The sequence below is a fragment of the Psammomys obesus genome, unplaced genomic scaffold, assembly GCF_907164565.1.
Source record: "Psammomys obesus unplaced genomic scaffold, mPsaObe1.curated_primary_1811, whole genome shotgun sequence".
NCBI classification, from domain to species: Eukaryota; Metazoa; Chordata; class Mammalia; order Rodentia; family Muridae; genus Psammomys; species Psammomys obesus.
The window spans coordinates 24,979,484-24,997,295 of NW_026596117.1; the positions used below are offsets into that span (position 1 = coordinate 24,979,484).

The 17,812-nt window shown below is 51.2% G+C and overlaps 1 protein-coding gene across 3 annotated transcripts in view; it reads right to left on the reverse strand.

The window, feature by feature from the left end:
- Window positions 1-5,153: 5,153 nt before the first annotated feature.
- Trpc7 (transient receptor potential cation channel subfamily C member 7) overlaps window positions 5,154-17,812 on the reverse strand; it is a 116,076-nt gene continuing 103,417 nt past the window's right edge. For 2 of the 3 annotated variants that reach the window (XM_055629457.1, XM_055629455.1), the window contains 4 exons: window positions 14,140-14,361; window positions 13,180-13,260; window positions 7,941-8,016; window positions 5,154-5,914 (listed from right to left, as the gene is read on the reverse strand). In XM_055629457.1, coding sequence (XP_055485432.1) covers window positions 5,745-5,914; window positions 7,941-8,016; window positions 13,180-13,260; window positions 14,140-14,361 — 549 coding nt within the window. In that variant the 3' untranslated portion in view covers window positions 5,154-5,744. The remainder of the gene's footprint in view (window positions 5,915-7,940; window positions 8,017-13,179; window positions 13,261-14,139; window positions 14,362-17,812) is intronic. The other variant, XM_055629456.1, reaches the window with a different exon arrangement.

The following is a 17,812-nucleotide window of genomic DNA, read 5'->3' on the forward strand; positions in this document are numbered from 1 at the left end:
GTGTGTGTGTGTGTGTGTGTGTGTGTGTGTGTGTGTGTGTGTGTGTGTGCGTGCGTGCATGCATGCATGCATGTGAAGTTTCTGGCCATCACATTAACTGTTGACGCTTGAGATGTAACCCAGGGAAGGGTAGAAAAAGAGTTAGGGTGTTAATGTCTTCGTTCAGCCAGATTCTGAGGACATAGCTGGCAGAAGCCTGCTGCAAATTGAAGGGAAGTGGCCGTTCAATTTGTCTGGCAGTGCCCTAAGAAGCCGAATGTGACAGGTCACTGGGAAGGAAGCTCTGTGGAAAGCAGGGGTGGGCCTCACCCAGGGACCTACTGCTCCGCACCCACCCTTGCCTCCCTTCATTCCCCTCCTATGGCTCCCTTTCCTCTAGTTCATTTGCAGGCAGCCCCTCTCCACATTCCCAGGGAACCTGATGCACCCCCTCTTGTTCAGCATCACAGATGTGTGAAGCTCCAAGTTGCTTTGCTTCATTCAGCCGTTGATGGTGTGGGGAGGGACTGTGTCTTTGCTCTGCTGTGCTGGGGTCACGTGCTGGTTTCTGTCCCCTGGGGTGAGAGCGGCTTGGTATCCCATCCCCAGTGTCTGCACCTGCCACATCTCTGCCTGATTCCAGCATGGGAGTGACATGACTAGACCTGCTTCCCCTATTCCCTGCCTGTCAGGAGAAAATGGGAGCCATTGACACAGGCTGGTGGCCCAGCAGGCAGCGTCTGTCAATTGCTGGAAGGGCACCCAGGCCTTTGCCTGTCAGTGTGGCTGTTTGCCCCGCCCCTTTCTGATTCAGACACACTGAGGGCCTGGGATCAACAAGTTTCAATTTATCTTCATAAGAGAACACAGAGAGCTGGAGGAGGCCCTTGCTCTTCCTCTTCATCCCTGACAGGTGCAGGACAGGAGCTAGGTACCCACAGGAGTGGCAGAGGTACCTCTGCTGCTTCCAGTGGGCAGAGCTGGGGACATCCCTCTGCCAGCTGGGTCTCCCTGCCTTGGCCTCTCCCTGCTCCTCTGTGGCCTCCAAGTCTCTCCCAGGCTGATGGAAGGAGCTGGGGGAGGGGGTTCGAGAGCCCAAAGATATCGGGTCACACTCTTCTCTGAGCCTCTCTTTTCTCTAAAGACTCAAGCCTTTTGAAGCCCCAGCCACTGGCCTTCAGCTTCCAGCTTCCCAAACCATCCTTCTGTGAAGCAAAGAGACAGGATCTCCTGGAAGCTTGCTAGGGGGAGGGGAGGAGAACAGCCAGAGGGCGGGTGGTTGTCCCATGGTATGGTCAAGACCCTGGGGCTCTTTCCTGGGACCAGAGCCGGTGGTTTAGCTTCAGGATCTTGCTGAGCCAGGGAGCCAGCTGGAAGTGGTTTCACTGAGTGTCAGGATGGAGCAAGTTGGTTTAACTCTCTACCTCTCCTGGGCTTCCTTCTCTTTAGTTCTCTCTCCCTGTAGGAGGTGAAGGGAGGGTTGGAGTGGGGCTCCTTAGTGCCATCTCTGCTGGCCATCCCCACTTCACTGCAACTCACACGGCAGTAATGTGCCCTGGAGGAGTGACAGTCCAGGAAGCGTCTTGCTTGCAGGGTGTCACAGCCTTCCGGGCCTGCCACCTCCATGCGTGGTGGAATGTCCCTCAAGTTAAACCTGTCAGGGACCTCACTGGGAGAGGAGGTAATCTCCCAGAGGCAGAGGAGCACTGCCTGCTCAAGCACCTTTGTGCTCGCCTGTCAGCAGCGACCTACCGCTAACGAGGGGGCGGGGTTGCCTGGGAAGTGTCAGTAGGACTTGTTGAGTCCCATTAGGAGCCATCTGAAAGTAATAAATGATTGAAGACTAATCCATGCCTAATCTCTGCTTATCACAGAGGCCTGATCAGGAGCCTCCTCCCCACCTCCCCCACACCCGGGGAGGGGGCGGTGCTGTGCCCTGGAAGGCAGCAGGACCTCCCTCCAGACTAAAGGGACTGGCCATATAGCTCAGCCACACCTGGGCCCAAGGACAGCATAGACAGCTTGCATCTTCTGCAAACGCATGGAGCTTTTCAGGGCCGGATTGTTTGTTCATGAATCTTGACGCAGTAGCCCACTCCCAGGTTGCTTAGGCACCTGTGATGTCATCCTCGGTTGCTACCCACAGGGGCCCAGGATAAAAGGACCCCTGCCTCTTACCTCTCTCTCTTGCTCTCTTGCTCCTCTCTGTTTTTTCCCCTCTCTCAGTCGAGACGCCCCTCCCACATCTCTCTGTCTCTGTCTCTCTCTGCTCTCATGGCCCACTTAGGCCCTGCCTCTCTTCTGCTTTCCTCCCCGTGAATAAGCTCTTTCGTGTGAGACCTGTCGAGTGCATGTGGCATTTTTATAGAGATACTAACACCAATGGCACTGTCTGCAGGAACTACAGAAATCTGGGGCCTTGGGCTGCACTGGGTGCCCACTCTTGGTGCCTGGTTCAACATGTAGTGGAGGCTAGTCCTGGGTCCCTCCTTTCGGGTAGTAGCAACAGACACCAAATACACACATTAAAGTTACATGAGACGGTGTGAGGACAAGTGGGCAGAGACGGATGTGCTTCCACAAGCGGCTCCTGTCTGTTTGCCCTTGGGCTACACTTCCTTTTCTCTCTTCAGTGTTTCCATGAACTGCTTCCTCCACTGGCGCTGGCTAATTCAGTGGGGGTCGCAGGCGTGGAGGGTCCCATTAGGGAGGGTCTGGACAAGGGGCAGAAGAGGGAGCTTACCCTGAGCTCCAGGCTGGTGAGCTCTGCCAGGCTCCCAGGCTTGAGACCGCACCTCCCCCTCCTCCTCTCGCCCATCTGGCAGCCACTCCTGGATGTCCCTGAAAGCCTAATGGATGGTGCCAGTCTCCGTCCCAGCTCTAATTACACAGTGGGCTTGTTTTCCTTTATCTCTCCGAGGAGCAGATCTGGAAGCGCAGGTTTTTTAGGAAAAGGGTGTCACACAGTTTGAAAACAGGGCTGCCAAGTGCCTCCGGCTGAAGGCAGATAGGGAAATGGAACGCTGAGTCTCAAGTGTTTATCAGCATGCTGAGGGAGATAAGTGGGAGGTCTGAGAGGAAATCTTCTGGAAACACTGGTAATTTGTCCTCTCTGGTCAGATTATTTGCTTTCCCTACCAAGCATGTATGCGTCCATTCAGAGTCCAGGCTGGGACAGGGGACCGCTGGGTCCTAGCCAAACACTGAGGAAAGCCCGCCGCATGCATTCATTTATCTTGTGCTGGCCTGCAGCTTGAAGGATGGCATGAGAAATGGGAATGCACGCTCTCCAGGGACCAGCCTCAAAGGCACCTGTAGGTTTGACAGTTCTCTCTTTTAAAAATACTTTTCTTTTTTTCTTTTTTTTTTTTGAATTTTATTTTTTTCTTATCAGTTACATTTTATTAACTCTGTATCCCAGCCGTGTCCCGATCCCTCATTCCCTCCCAGTCCCTCCCTCCCTCCCTCCCTAAAAATACTTTTCATTTATTGTTATGTGTTTGGGTGTTTTGCCTACATGCAGGCAAAACACCATGTGCTTGCAGTGCCCACAGAGGCCAGAAGAGGGCGTCAGATTCCCCTGCATTGGCTTTACAGAAGGTTGTGAACTGCCATGCCCGTGCTGGGAATTGAACTTGGGCCCTCTGGAAGAGCAGCCAGCGCTTTTAAGCACGGAGCCATCTCTCCGGTCCCTGGGGTTCTTTGACAGGTGCCTACCATCCCTCCACTGAGCCCAGGTTAAAGACAGGACTTTGTATTTGTGAAGCGCCTCGTTCATGTACCCAAGGTGCCCACAAACACAGTTTGTATTTTGTGCCATCCCGGGGCTGTGGTAGAGGTAGGACTGGGAAGGCCCAGATATGGAATCACCGCAACATCTTCTCTAAGTGCCTTTCCCAACGTGGAGTTGCCCAACAGTGTTGACTTCCCCTGCCCTTTGAAACGGGGTGGACTTGGCAAAACGGCTGTATTAATTAGCCAAAAGCAGGGATCCTATCTGCTGCTTCTCCATGGCAGAGTTAAGCAAGCAGCTTAAGCAAGTTTGCTCTTTCCGCATGTATGTAAACGCACACTCCGGGACTTATTGGGAGAACATGCAAATCCACCGTGAGCTGAGAATATTCTAAGACAAAAATGCATTTCTTGCACCTACTGACTTGTGCTTGGCAGTCTTAACGTGAGATACACCTGCCAATGACCTGACAGAAGAGCTCACGGGGTACCTGTTCTAAAAACACTAGCCACCAGGTCCCCTGTAGCGTGTTGCCGACCGGTACATATAACCACGATTGCCTGGGAACAGCTGCCAGCTAGCACACTATGTGTCACTGGCCCAGCCAAACCCAAATGGAGAGATCCAGGGACTGCAGAGCGTTGATGCTATTGCAGAGTTGAACTGTTCCCATCACACACACTGGCCACCGTCTATACGAATGTGCCCGCTCAGGAATACGTGTGTGTGTGTGTGTGTGTGTGTGTGTGTGTGTGTGTGTGTGCATATACATGCCTGCATGTTCACTAATGCATGGGTGCATATAGACCCATTCTTTTTCTCCTTTCCTTCCAGAGTATTTTCCCAGGTGTGTGAATCTGGAACCCTGACCCCCCCAGCCTGGGTCGCTGTGAAGATCTGGGAAACTGATGGGCAAGGGAAATCCTAGCGTGACACACAATATGTGCTCAGTCATGCGCTGGTGTGCTAACACCAGCTGTGTCCTCCCCACCCCCACCCCCACCCAGCGCCTCACCTTCAGTCGCAGGGCATTTTTCTCTGCCCTGCCGTGAGGTGCATTGTTCAGAGCTGGGCGCCATCTGGTGGCCGCTCTTCCTACTTGCTGAGGCCCCTGCAGATGTGAGGCTTCACTCCTGGCCCCCTTGCCCCCTTGCCCCCTCTTCTACCCCCACAGGGCAGGGATTCGCCAGGGGAGGGCTGGCAGCGAACTCGCCACTTCCTGCACTACTGCCTTCATGGCCCTGCTGACCTCAGAGAGACTGTGGTCAGGTCTGGGAGGCTCAGCAGTGAGGGCAGAAGCCAGGAACGTCTTTGGGTCCCGGCTGTGGACTCCCAGGGCTTGGTCCTGGCATCCCAGACACCCCTCATGGCCCGGCAGCATATCCACAGAGACCCCCAGGCTCTTATGAGGTAAATTTATTTCTTCTCAGTTTAGGTAAAAATAGTAAATACAAGAAGATAATAAAGGTAAAAATACATTATTTGGATTTTGTTGTTCTCTAAACAAGGACAACTTTTCTCTACAGTACAATTTTTGATTTCGTGTTTTTAAACTTTTTTTTTTATAAACAAATAGAACTATTTCACTATTAGGATACCTGGGTTCTCACCTGGCACTTGAGAGTAGGTCACAGGTCACCTCCCGGTTCTGGTTTCGTGTGTGTGGCAGGGAGGAATGAGAAGGGACTCACAGGATGGGGAGGCTTGGCTTCCCAGGACAAGGCTGGAGTCCTGAGTGGAGGGGGCGCACGTGTGCATCCAAGATGGCCTTTTCCTGCCTCGGCGACTGAGGCAGGACAGGAGGGCTTGTGTGTGTGATGGCACTTCTTCCTCCTTGGGGTGGCTTTTCTCTCCCAACAGCCGACGTTCACAATCCTGGGTCAGGCAGGTCCCAGTCAGCCATGTGCCCAGGACAGCGCCAGCGGTTCCCACTGCACCTCAGGGGAGTGGCATGGTGTCCCCTCCCCGTCGGGCTGGGACATCTAGCCCGGCTTTGGAATGCTGGTAGAAGTCACAGGTGCCAGTCAGGCCCCTAAATGTCCTTGCCCTTGTTCACCCTCAGGTGGTCTTTGTTTAAATTCTTCCCGAATTTCTCACTGAGCTGCTGGATCAGGTCGGCCAGCTCGCCCGTTGCTTGCGACTTCTCTTCCAGGAGCTCATAGCGGAGGCTTGAGATGTCCTGCTTTATCTCTTTGAGTTCACCTGCAAGGACAGAAGAGGGGCTTGCTGAGGAGCCTGCCCTGCTGGGGGTGCAGCTCCAGCCCTGGATGGATGAGCTGGGAGGCTGTGAGGATCCTGAAGGTCCGCATACTCACAGCTCTCCAGGGGGAAAAGTGCCACCCAGCAGGCTTCCCCCACATTAACTCAGAGCCCTCCCCCATTCCTGGAAAACCTCTCCCTTCACAGCCTGGAGTGGTGGCAATCAGGGATGTGACATTCCTGGCACCTGCTTCACACACTGCTGGCTCCAGCGCTGGCCTCAGAGCCAGTGCATATGGCCATCAAGTGAGAGCAGGATGTTCACCATCGGAATGCTCATTTTCATCATGCTCTGCTTGGTTCTGTGAGTGTGCGCAGAGAGAAACTCCCAGCTCCGGGAGCAGGGCTCTGCTCCAGGACGCAGCCCCAGGACCAGCCAGCTGCTGGAAGCATCTTCAGCTGGGGCTTAGAAGCAGCTTGACCTCCCCAGTGCCAGCTTCCCTGAGCCTGCAGCTGCCTCCTCTCCTAACAGGAACCACCAAGCAGTCACTTTTATTTTCTGTTTCCATAGTGACCCACATGGTTAGAAGCCCAAGGGGTCTGGCCCTGTGGGAACCTCTTATTAAGCACAAAGGAGAAGAGAAAGGTTCTTTTGTCATATTTTAGACACCAGATTTAATTCTGGCAGGACTCTACTGCTCCTGGCTGTATTACTCCTGTCTCTTATGCAGTGTGCTTAAATATATAAAGAGCAGAGCTCTTACACACAGAATTATACCTCCTGTTTTTATTAGGGTGCTTCACCAAGCCCCAGGCTCATGGTATCATTCAAGTTAAAATGACAGCTGGGTACATGCCCCCAAATTCTGTATCAGCTACCTTCATGTCCATCACAGCCATACACCGCTTGGGGCTGGCTGATGTGGCACCCCGTGGTCTCATAATTGGGGCCCACAAGGAGAGGTGGGGCTGCTGCTCAGCCTCGAAGCACTGTCTGCTCAACAGCTAAGATCGCACATTGCCATTTTGCAGCCTGTATTCTGGGTACCCCAAGATAAGGGAAAGGGTCACTCAGTGGCCCACATGAGGGGAGGCAGGGTCGTGGACAAGGGTCTTCCAAATCTTTATCCTAGGTGCGTGCGGCATGGCTAATGAACTGGTCTAAGTCATCTGCTTTAAGAATACCTACTTAAATTAGACTGAAATAGAACTCAAACAGTGAGCATTGTATGGATAGGAGGTCCAGCATAATGCAAAACACCTGATGCTCTTATCTAATGTATAGACCACAGGCTCTGCCACAGATGTGGGGTGTGCTAGGCTGGGGTCTGCGCTTTAACCAGCTGACACCGAAGAGGAAGGTCCTTGGAGAAACACTGCTGTTGTCAAAGAACTTGGGACAGGGACACAACCGGCAGCTGGGACTGGGCCGGTGGCAGGTTCTGAAAATGGGGTACAGGCTGACCCTTTTGCATATAGGCCCACACAAGAAGGTATGAATAATGGGATGCTAGGCTACCCTGAATTCAAAGAGCTTGAAGCCAACTGCCATCACTGAGAGGCAGACTCATGTCCACACCTCCATGATGTCCACAGGGTCATCACTAGTGGCTGGCCTGAGAGTAAGTTATATCACACAGCTCAGGTGACATGGAAGCAGTGCCAATCAGCTGGTTTAGGATGATCTCCTGGATGATCCAGAAGCCAGTCTAATCATACACATCCTCATGAGGGGAGGTAGGAAGGAGACTGGGCAGGGTGGAGATGACAGACAGAGAGGGGGTGGTAAGGGAGGGTGGAGGCTCAGAGGTGGATCAAGTACAGAAAGCCTGGGGTGGACCAATTGTTGCTGCAGTGAGGAGATGTAAGCCTTGGTCTCCCCACCTCACAGCAACACATCTGCTCGCACCAAAAAGCAAGGTGTTCTCCAGAAGGAACACAGAACTCAAACTAAGCCACAGTCTCAGCCTAAGGGGACCACAGATGACCCCTGACCTGTGAGTAAAACTGCTTTCGGGCTCTCACATACCTTCATTGACTTCATCATTTTCTCTGTCCACCTGGGCCTTCAGCACGTATCTTTTTATGAGCCGTTTCATGATTTTCTGAAATGAGATACAGAAGGATTTGGAGGCAATGCGGCCAACAAGGTCTCATTCTCTCACAAGACCCAGGGGTCAGCACTGGGGACTAGCAGGCTCCTGTGCTCCCAGGGTGCTCTGTGGAGTGGAGGCACCTGGCAGAGCTATGCTTAGCCTTCCTACCTCCCTGGAGGTAAGAACAGGACACTACCCACTGACAGGAAGCCAACTGAAGGAGAGACAGAAGGAGAACCATTTTAGATTCATGGCCCTGCTTGAGGTCCTAGGCCCAATGTTGCTATGGCAAGACAGAATTCTGGGAAGTCTTATTAGGTCAGTCAGGCAACTGCAGCCCTGAGTGACAGCAGCCAGGGTCAGGCTGGAGGAAGTCCTCTGTGCCTTGGAATGCTGCTGCCAGTATCAGCAGCACCCTCAGCTGGGCCTTGATGGAGAGACCACTTCCCCAGATGCTCACAGGCCTGCTGCTGCACCCCCAGTTACAGTGGAGGTAGGCTTTGGCCCCTAGCTTCCCCAGATAGCTTTCAGGTAAGTATTCCTTAAGTGAACCACACTTAAGGGACACCCAGAATAGTGCCGACTGTCAGGAAGCCCGGAGAAGCTGAACTTTGGATTTTGTCAGCTAGTTGTTCTAGAGATCCTGTGAAATCACAGAGGTTAAAAATATTTCAAATGCTGATTTCTGACTCTTGAGAGACGAGCAGCATGGAAGAGAGGGGCCAGGATCCCAGCTCTCCGGTGCTGCCCTCTCCAGTAGTCAGTTCACTGACCACACCTAGAATCAGGAGGACATGCAGAATCTCCTGGAGTTCAGAAGCCTGGAGTGGACCTGGACTCGGTCCTGAATTCTCTGCGATCAGGAGGACAGAGGAGCTGAGTTTCGTGTGAAGTGCTAGAGGCTCCCGCTCATCTTCCTGGCCGTTGATGGTTCTCTCCATGCCCTCAGCTGGGATCACCCTGCCAGGGAGATGTCTCCAGATTGTGGTCCCAAGGTTTTACTTGTAATGGGCTTAGTTTCTTTCACCCATGGCCTGGGTGCACCGAGTCAGGCCAGTGAGCCCGCCTCTGCCTGTACCTGTGGGTTCACCTCCCCATGGCTCTATGGTGAGGACAGTGGGAGCTGCTCATCCCCACGAGGTGGGTGTTAGCACAGCAGTGTCTGAAGCATCTGGTACATTCTTCCAGTCCTTGAACCAGGTTATCTACATTACAGGAATGTGTACCCACCCCTTGGTGCCTTCAGTGAAAAATAAGCCAAACAAACACAAAATTAAAAACTGTCCTTAACTGGGTCTCACCGAAGAAAATGGCAGTTATCTATGTGTCTGCTATTCTAAGAAATGCTGAACATTTGTGTACTGCACATTTTTAGGTTGCCCCAAGTGAAAGGGAGTTAGCTGCCTTTGAAGGCAACCGTCAATAATTAAGTGTTCCTGGTGGCTGCACGATAAACCTGAGGAGTCTGAGACAGGAGGACAGTGAGTAACTAGGCCAGGTCCAGGTCTGGGCCACACAGGGAGAGCCTGTTCTCAGTGAAGCAAGCAAATGGCTTCTCCACTTCTGGACTCAGGAGTGATGGAGTCTCGCTGTTGATGATGGAAGACGACAAGGCAGAGCCTGGGGTGAATGGCACATTTTGTGTGGGTGCAGAAGTTACCACAGTCCTTCCGAGTTAGTAGTTAGTATCTGTTTTTTCTGGATTGAGTCAGACTGTTAAACCCAGTCTCTAAAATCATCCCAAGGGCTATGCTTAGGATCACTCCAAAACGTGCCTGCTAAGCTCTGTTTCAAATTGGTGAGCTCCAGCTCACAAGCCTCTTCCTTGATGATGATGAGGAGAACGAAAAGGAGGAAGAGGAGGAGGAAGAACACAGACAAGAAAGAGAACACATACTGTGTACTGAAAGAGGAGAATGAGGCAGAGCCAGACGGAAGTGGTGTGGTCCCCCCAGGGAACACGGTGGATAACACGGTGATCGGCAGAAGCCCCGCATGACAGTTGAGGGTTGTGAGACACTGTCACCAGAAGCTTGCCTGTAACATCTGTTAGTTTTGTCTCACAGCAAAGGCCGGCTACAAGACGAACAGAAAGATGCCACCCGCCCTGCTGGAGCCAGGTGTTGTAATACATGCCACATGCCAGGTGGTGGGCCCAGCACTTGGAAAGTGGAGGCAGGATGGATAGGAGTTCAAGGCTAGCCTCAGCTGCAAAGCAAGCTCAAAGCCAGCTTGGGCTACATGAGACCCTGTCTCAAAACAAAACAAAACAAAACAAAACAAAATAAAACAAAAAACAAACCAGTCAAACCACTGCCCCAAACAACAAAATTAACCCCCTCCCTCCCACACAACCCATTGGAAGGAGACACAGTGTCATGAAGACTAAGGTTTGTTTGGACGGTGGACTGTGCCTGGATTTTGCAGTGTACGTAGGGTAAGGCTTTTATGCTGTATCATAGAGAAATGCTCCAGTTAAAGAGTATGTATTTGGGGTCTGTACCCCTAACAGACTCTTGGAACAGGACACAAGACAACTCTGAGAGGAGGTGCACTTGGGTCATCTCACCAACAGCATGGTTCATCCATTGTTTGATCTCTTAAGGCCTGAGAACCTGAGGTGGAAAAGACCTAACAAAAGCAAGCAGCCAGTGCGGAGGGAAACTAGCAAGTCATACTGCCTGGCGGCCCCTGCACTCAGCAGGAGCTGTCTTTCTTGACCACATAGAGTGGAAGGACTGAAAAGCTTAAAACAGAGAATACCACCCACCAGGGAACTCCCAAGGTGTCAGGCTCAGGGACTCCAGCGATAGACCATTGTGTGCTGTTTTCCTGGGCTTCTACAGGATTTCTGCCACAACCACCGTGTAAGGCTGACAGAAAGTGCTCTCAGTGAGCTGGCCACCCTGGGGAGAGGCACTGAGGGCTGCAGGGTCTCTGCACATATGCAAACTGCTGCATGGCAGAAGCCTGTGGCCTGCGAGGCTTCCAGTGAGCTCAGGACACCCTCAAATCCATCCTCTGCCTTTGCCCATTGCTGCTGGCAACAGGACACTGCTCAAGGGCCCTCCAGCTCCTTGTTCTCATGCTGGCCTTGGAGGTTCAGACAGTTTCCGCTCAAGAGACTGCCAAGCTCCAGCATGAGAGGGGCTGAGGGAATCCTGGGGAAGCACCAGAAAGAGGAATGACAGCCTTGTGCCTGGACAATGTGTGGTGAGAGAGACGTGCCCTCAGAACCAGGTGTGGGGCCTCAGCTCTCTTCTCTGTAAAGTTTGTCAGAATCTGGGGATAAGGACACTATGAGTGACCAGCGTGCTTCCAGATGTCCTTTGGTGTCATCGCAAAGTTAATTTAGATCCTCAATAGATGACTACAGCTCAAAAAAGATGCCTAGACATACAGCCCAGCTGGTCCAGAGGGCCCAGGTGCAGAAAGCAGGATTTCCTCAGAGGCCCTGCTGTCCCTCAGCCCCTTTCCCAGGGCCTTTGAGCTTTTCTGTGCTGACTACTTGAATAAGTTGTCTGGGGCTTTTTCTCTCCAATCTGACAAAATACAAGAGAGCAAAGCTTCCCAAGGTCATCCCTAGCCTGAGGCTGAATACCAGCCAACCTGTCACCGCAGCAGGGGTTCTTGGGAGATTTAAGGCTGGGCTGACTGAGCTGTGATGCTGGTGGGCAGGCAGATGAGGGGAGGAGGCAGACCGTGCTTCCTCCGGGTACAGGACGTTCACATGGGGTCATTCTTCATCTCGGCAGCTGCTCAGCCCAAGGCCCAAGTTTCTGTCCGGAGCTTATACCTCCTCAGCGACACAGCAAATCTACTCTCTTCTCTGAGAAGCTGACCAGTGGGAGCCTTCCCCTGGTCAGAGGAGTTAGCCTGTAAAAGCGCTCAGAACAGATCAAGCTGGCCGGTCTCCAGTCTGCACATGATTACATTCGAGATTTGCCCATTGCCAATTTTGAGCTCATGTCATCTGATAAAACTGTAAGTGCTTTGAAGGCTGAGCTGTTTCTTAATTGTACAATTAAGTCCTCTTCACTGCACAGCTGGCTTCTGAAACCCGGACGAGGCGATCCAACTAGAGACCTGTGTCTGGAAGACGCCAGGCCTGAAAGGGCTCCTTGTGGGAAGGTAGCACCAGGGACATGTCACCTTCTCACCTCAGCCCAAGGGGATCACATTACAGCCAGGAGAAATTATGCTGGCAGGGAGTGGAAGGCAGGGAGAAGGCCCGCAGGTTCTAACAGCCAGCCTGTGGTTGCTATTCATCAGCACTCGCTCGGGAAACTGAGATTTAGCCCTGGCTTCCAAAAGGGACACAAGGATTGCAAACATGGAGGGCTTGTTCCGGATTCTGCAGCATCTGTATCTGCAGGCTGGCAGTCTAAGGATAGGTGTTCAGGGATGCTCCCATGATCCAAGTGGCCACTTAGGACGTTGGGAGTAAGTGGTGCTATTCCTTCCCTGTGCCCACCCCCACCAGGTCCTATTATATACCCAGACTGTACCTAATGTGTGTTTGCTTTTCCTCACTGCCCACTCACACCCCACCCCTGAAACTACCATCCCTTGTACCTGAACACCAGGCACAGGCATCCTCCTCACTTGTGTCCTGCCTGATGGCTAAAGCAGTGTCAGCATTTCCATCCCCTGCACAGTTGGCCTCTCTCCTGGTCCTTCTTAGAGAACATGTGGTTCTGTCCCTATCCTGGGTGGTGGGGCTCTGCCTTCCTTCCGGCCCATCAGCAGCTCGAGACCTTGGTGGATATTCCCCTTTTTCCTAGAAGATCCCATGGTTGTCTCCTTTTCCTGGCTGAGGAGTTGGCCAACTCTCCTCTCCATGAAGATGCCCCTTCAGCCAGGCCTTCCTGGTTTTCTCCCATTTTAACCTCATTCTTTGTTTCATGGGGTTTCTATCAGTTTGATGTCATATGTTATCTCTGTGTGTGTGTGTGTGTGTGTGTGTGTGTGTGTGTGTGTGATTTGTCTCTCCCTCTAAGTGGCCTGGAGGTGCCACTAAGGTAATGAGCCCTGTCTGCATCCTGTCATACAGTATAGCACCTGCCACACAGCAGTTGCTCTAAAGGCAGCTGTGCTCTGTGTCCACACAGCCATGTGACTGAACCCGTTGCTGCAATCTACTTCTGCCCACACTTAGGTGAGGGTGGTTACCTGGTATCTGGTGGGCTTGCTGAAAGTGCTGTTTGCTGTCAGGTTTTCAGAATTCCTCATGCCAGCCTGGTATCGAGTCTTCTGGAGCGAAGAAAGAAAAACACATATATACGTATATACATACATACATACATACATACATACATACATACATACATACGCACATACAAACATACACACATACAAACGTACATTCATACAGGACTTGAATAAGGTCTACATACACAGCCAGTCTGCAGGGACTTTCTGAAAATGGACTTGGAAGTGGCTTCCTACAGTGTTCCTACAGTGGGAACTGAGTTTTCGTAGGATTGTCATGGAAACAGACTGTTGTTGGCCTGTGTGGTCAAGGAAGCCCTGAGCTTTGTGTCTTTCCTCGAGAACTCCTCAGAGGTTCTGCTGTGCAATGAACACCGAGGTAGCAGAAGTGGGAAAGAGTGGGCAGGGAATTCTGTTCTCAGAGCGGCCTCTGGCCACTTTCTGCAAAAAGTTGCTCTACCTCCACAGGCCCTAGGGCAGTGGTTCTCAACCTGTGGGTCACAACCCCTTTCCAGGTCAAACAGCCTTTCACACGGGTTGCCCAAGACCATCCACCTATCATATATTTACCTTATAATTCATTATAGTGGCAAAATTACAGCTATAAAGTAGCAACAGAAACAATTTTACGGTTGGGGTCACCAGGACGTGAGGAGTTGTATTACAGGGTCGCAGCGTTAGGGAGGTTAAGAACTGCCCTGCTAGGGTCATATCTTTCCAGACGGCAGGCAGCCTGAACTCAAAGCATCTCTCTAGAGGATTTGGGGACATTCTTCTGGGTGGGGCCCAGGAGACTGTGCATGGCAATAGCCCCTCAGAGCTGGCTTGCTTTTTTCCAGGGGCAGCTGTCAGAGGAATCAAACACTCCTCCCCAAGCCCCAAGTCCCCCTGTCTTTTCTCATCCCATAAACCAGAGCCTACCCTGAATTTGGAGTTCAGCATGCCCATTTCAAGGTCATTTTCACAGCTTTTGGCCTTAGATTTGCAGAGCTTTATGAGGCACATCTTGATTTTCATGATGAGATAATAAAAAGATTTAGGACTTGGCACTAGGTTAAAAGGAGCAGGTAGAGTTCTTCCTTCATCAAAGTAGGAAAGCCAGAGCTTTGCTCGAGCAAATTTCCACTCCACGTCAGCGTCTTCCTGTGGAACAAGGCATGAGTCACACATGTTAAAGGCCGAGATGACATCTGAGCCCAGGGAGAGCATGGTGGACCGAGTCTACAGCATTAGAGCAGATCAGCAGATCACGGGACAGGACTCATGGCTGTGTTACCCGTTGGCAGTGGGTACACACCAAGGCACTGTGAGCCTGTGAAGGACGTGCCTATGTGAGCTGCTGGGGAGGACCGCTAGGGTACAAGCTCACAGCCAACAGGCTGCCCTTTGCTTTCTGTCTCTGAGGCTCTGCATTTGACCTGTCCACGCTGGGACTTGACACATGGATCTTGTACACTAGAAGCTCTGTGAGAATGGGGGTCACTCCTGGTATAACAGGGAGACTGGAACCAAGCGAAGGGGTGCTACGTTGCTAAGAATACTGAAACCTGCGTGGGTTCAAGTCCTCACCATGGCCCTGACTAGTCGTGAAGCTGTGGCATTTGACTTAGCCATTCTGGACCTCAGTTGCCTTATTTATAAAGTGGGAATAGCATAATAGTTACTTGCTTCATAGATGGCTCATGGAACTAAAGGGAGTGTGCATAAAGGACATTCAGCCATGCCAGACCCTGACTACAGAGATCTTTCATCTCCATAGCTGGACACGGGCCTCACTGTCAGCTTTCGGCCACAGAGAAAATATTCTACCCTGTGCTCTCCGGCCTGCTGAACAGTTCTCAGCCAGCTTGGGGGATGGAGGCAGAGTAGAGAATGGGTGCGGGGCAGTAGTGGGAGACATGCTGGTAAGTGTGACCCACGGGTGGCGAGAGCTGTGAGAGGGTCCAGTGGAAACAGGCCTTTCTCATCTTTAAAAGAAATTCTTTTTGATCAAGGTGGGAACTCATTTAAATGCTGACACAAAAGCTTAGGTGGAGAGCAGGACGGTGAGGATGCAGACAGGGTGGCTCCTCAGAGAGCCAGGACTGGCCTAGATGGAGGAAGTGGATGGATGGATGATGGGCAGGGGCAAGGGAGCCTGTAGATTCTCACAAGGGTGCTCAGGATCTCACATGAATCAAAGTGTCCTCGCAGAAGGCTTACAAACATCCATTCACCACAGCCAGATGTGGTCTTGAGTACCCCAGGGCATTGCCCAAAGTTCACGGCTCACTGAGGCAGGTGGGCACAGTAGCTCTGAGCTGGTCAAGAAGTTGTTCAGGGCCCAGAGGGGAGGGTTAGGCCACAGTGTGCTTCCCACCTCAGATAGCATCCTGTTGACACCATGAGCTATGAGTTTGCCTAGTCTGCATCCAGTGGGCATTGCTCTGCTAACATCTGAAGCCACAGCTATGAGGACCAAAGCTTGATATGTGTGTTAGAAATCTCTGGGCAGGAAATATAAAGACTCCAGAATATTGTTCAAGCACCATTTGCCTTTTCTTACACTGAGGGAAACTGAGGCCCAGAAAGATGGGAGGACTAGTTGGCTACAGCTCAGTTGCATAGGAAACCAAACATAAAAGCATTTCTTAAAAAGACGTCACTGTCCATCCTGACAGTGGGTGTGGCATTTCCCAGGGAGTGGGGTGGGTGGGGTGCTGAGGGGATGGGCAGCTGAAGCTTCAGGGCCAGCCCCCTTCTTCCTGCAGCCTCCCTTGTCCAGTATGCTCCGGTAGCACTGAACATACCACACTGTCTGACCCTCTCTGTCCTAAAACATGCAGATCCTGTAGTCTGGAATGATCTTTCCGAGAGAGCATGTTACAGTAGGAATGAGCAGAATCCTTTGAAATCTCATCCGCTGCAGCCCTAACCCCTCCACTCTGGGATATGAACATATTTGCAGACAGAACCTTTTTAAAAGGTGCTGGAGGTTAAATGAGGTCATAAGGGCAGGATTGATCAAGCAGGATTGGTAGAAAACCCCATGACAGGACACAGCTGGAAGGCTGCTGTCCACATGCCAGGGAGGGCGGCCTCACAGGAAACCATCTGCCTGGACATCTTGGTCTTCTAGAACTATGAGGAAATAAACACCTCATGTTTAAGCCACACAGTCTGATTTTACCTTTTTTTCTGTGTAAAATCCATAATAAATTAAGCTCTTTATTTTCCTATATGAAAAATATGGAAGATTCTTATTGTTTATGCATAGGGTTTGCCAGCAAATGTCAAAGGCCTTGACTGAGCCTCCTCTCTCCTTCCTATCCCTACCCCACAGGATGACTGTGGCCCCATCCTTGGCAGTCCTTTTCTATCTTTTTCCCTTGAATATCTGTATTTGTATCATCATGTAAACGGGAGATTTGACTGTTTGTATTCAGAGAAATACAACTTGCATTTTTCATTTAATAATATCTGAGGATTTTCTCCCTAACTTACAAAGCATAAGAAGGTATACACTGAAAGGGACCCTGACAATTACCAGCTCCCCCTATTCTATCAGTTAACAGACAGGCAGCCCAGTGGGCTAATTCTTTTTATTTTTTCTTCTTCTTCTCCTTCTCCTCCTCCTCTTCTTCTTCTTAAAAAAGTGTGTGTGTGTGTGTGTGTGTGTGTGTGTGTGTGTGTGTGTGTGATGGGAGCCCCTGGGTGCCGTGGACTGAACTACAGTGTCTGCAGCACACACTCCTATTCACTGAGCCGCCTCTCCAGGCCCAGTCACACCTTTCCTATGGTCTTCTTGAGAAGGTTTTTTTTTTTTTTTTTTTTCTCTCCAAACCAAACACATGTACAATCACACAGGGGCATGAGTGTGCACTCCCCTCCGACCACTCCCCCACAGCACCGCGCACTGTTTACATTGTTCTGAACCTGAGTTGGCTTTTCTGTTAATGGAGGTCCTCACCACCATCATGTAGCTGAAGTCTTCCTGGCTCCTGTTTGCTTGTTTTTGAGACATGGTCTTTCTGTGCAGCATGGGCCTCATCTTCCGGCCTTAGCGTCTGAGTGCTGAGTGCACACTCATCTTTTAAGAACTGTATTACATTTGCTTGTTATTATTTTGTGTGCATACGTGTGCGGGTGTGCGCATGGCATGTGAATGTGTGGAAATCAGAGGAGAATTCTCAGAAGTCAGTTCTCTTTTTGCCCTGTGGGTGCTGGGACTGAACTCAGGTCATCAGGCTTGGCCACAAGCTTCTTTAGCCACCTCGTGCCCATCTCACCATGCTTTCCTTTCTTTGTAACTAAGCGGTAAAATACCCCCTTTTCAGATTCATCGCCATCAACGTAACCTGGCTCCTGTTATCAAGCTCATTTGTGTTACTTTTTGTTTCTTGATGTTCTAAAGAAGACTGTGACCAATTGCTCCTGGTTTGTGTATTTTAGATCCTAATAAAGCATCCATTGATACTTCTTGTTTTCTGGCAGTGCTGGGGATTGGGCTATGGCTGTGAAAACGCTGCCACTGAGCTGTATCTCCAATTTCTTTCTTTCTTTCTTTCTTTCTTTCTTTCTTTCTTTCTTTCTTTCTTTCTTTCTTTCTTTCTTT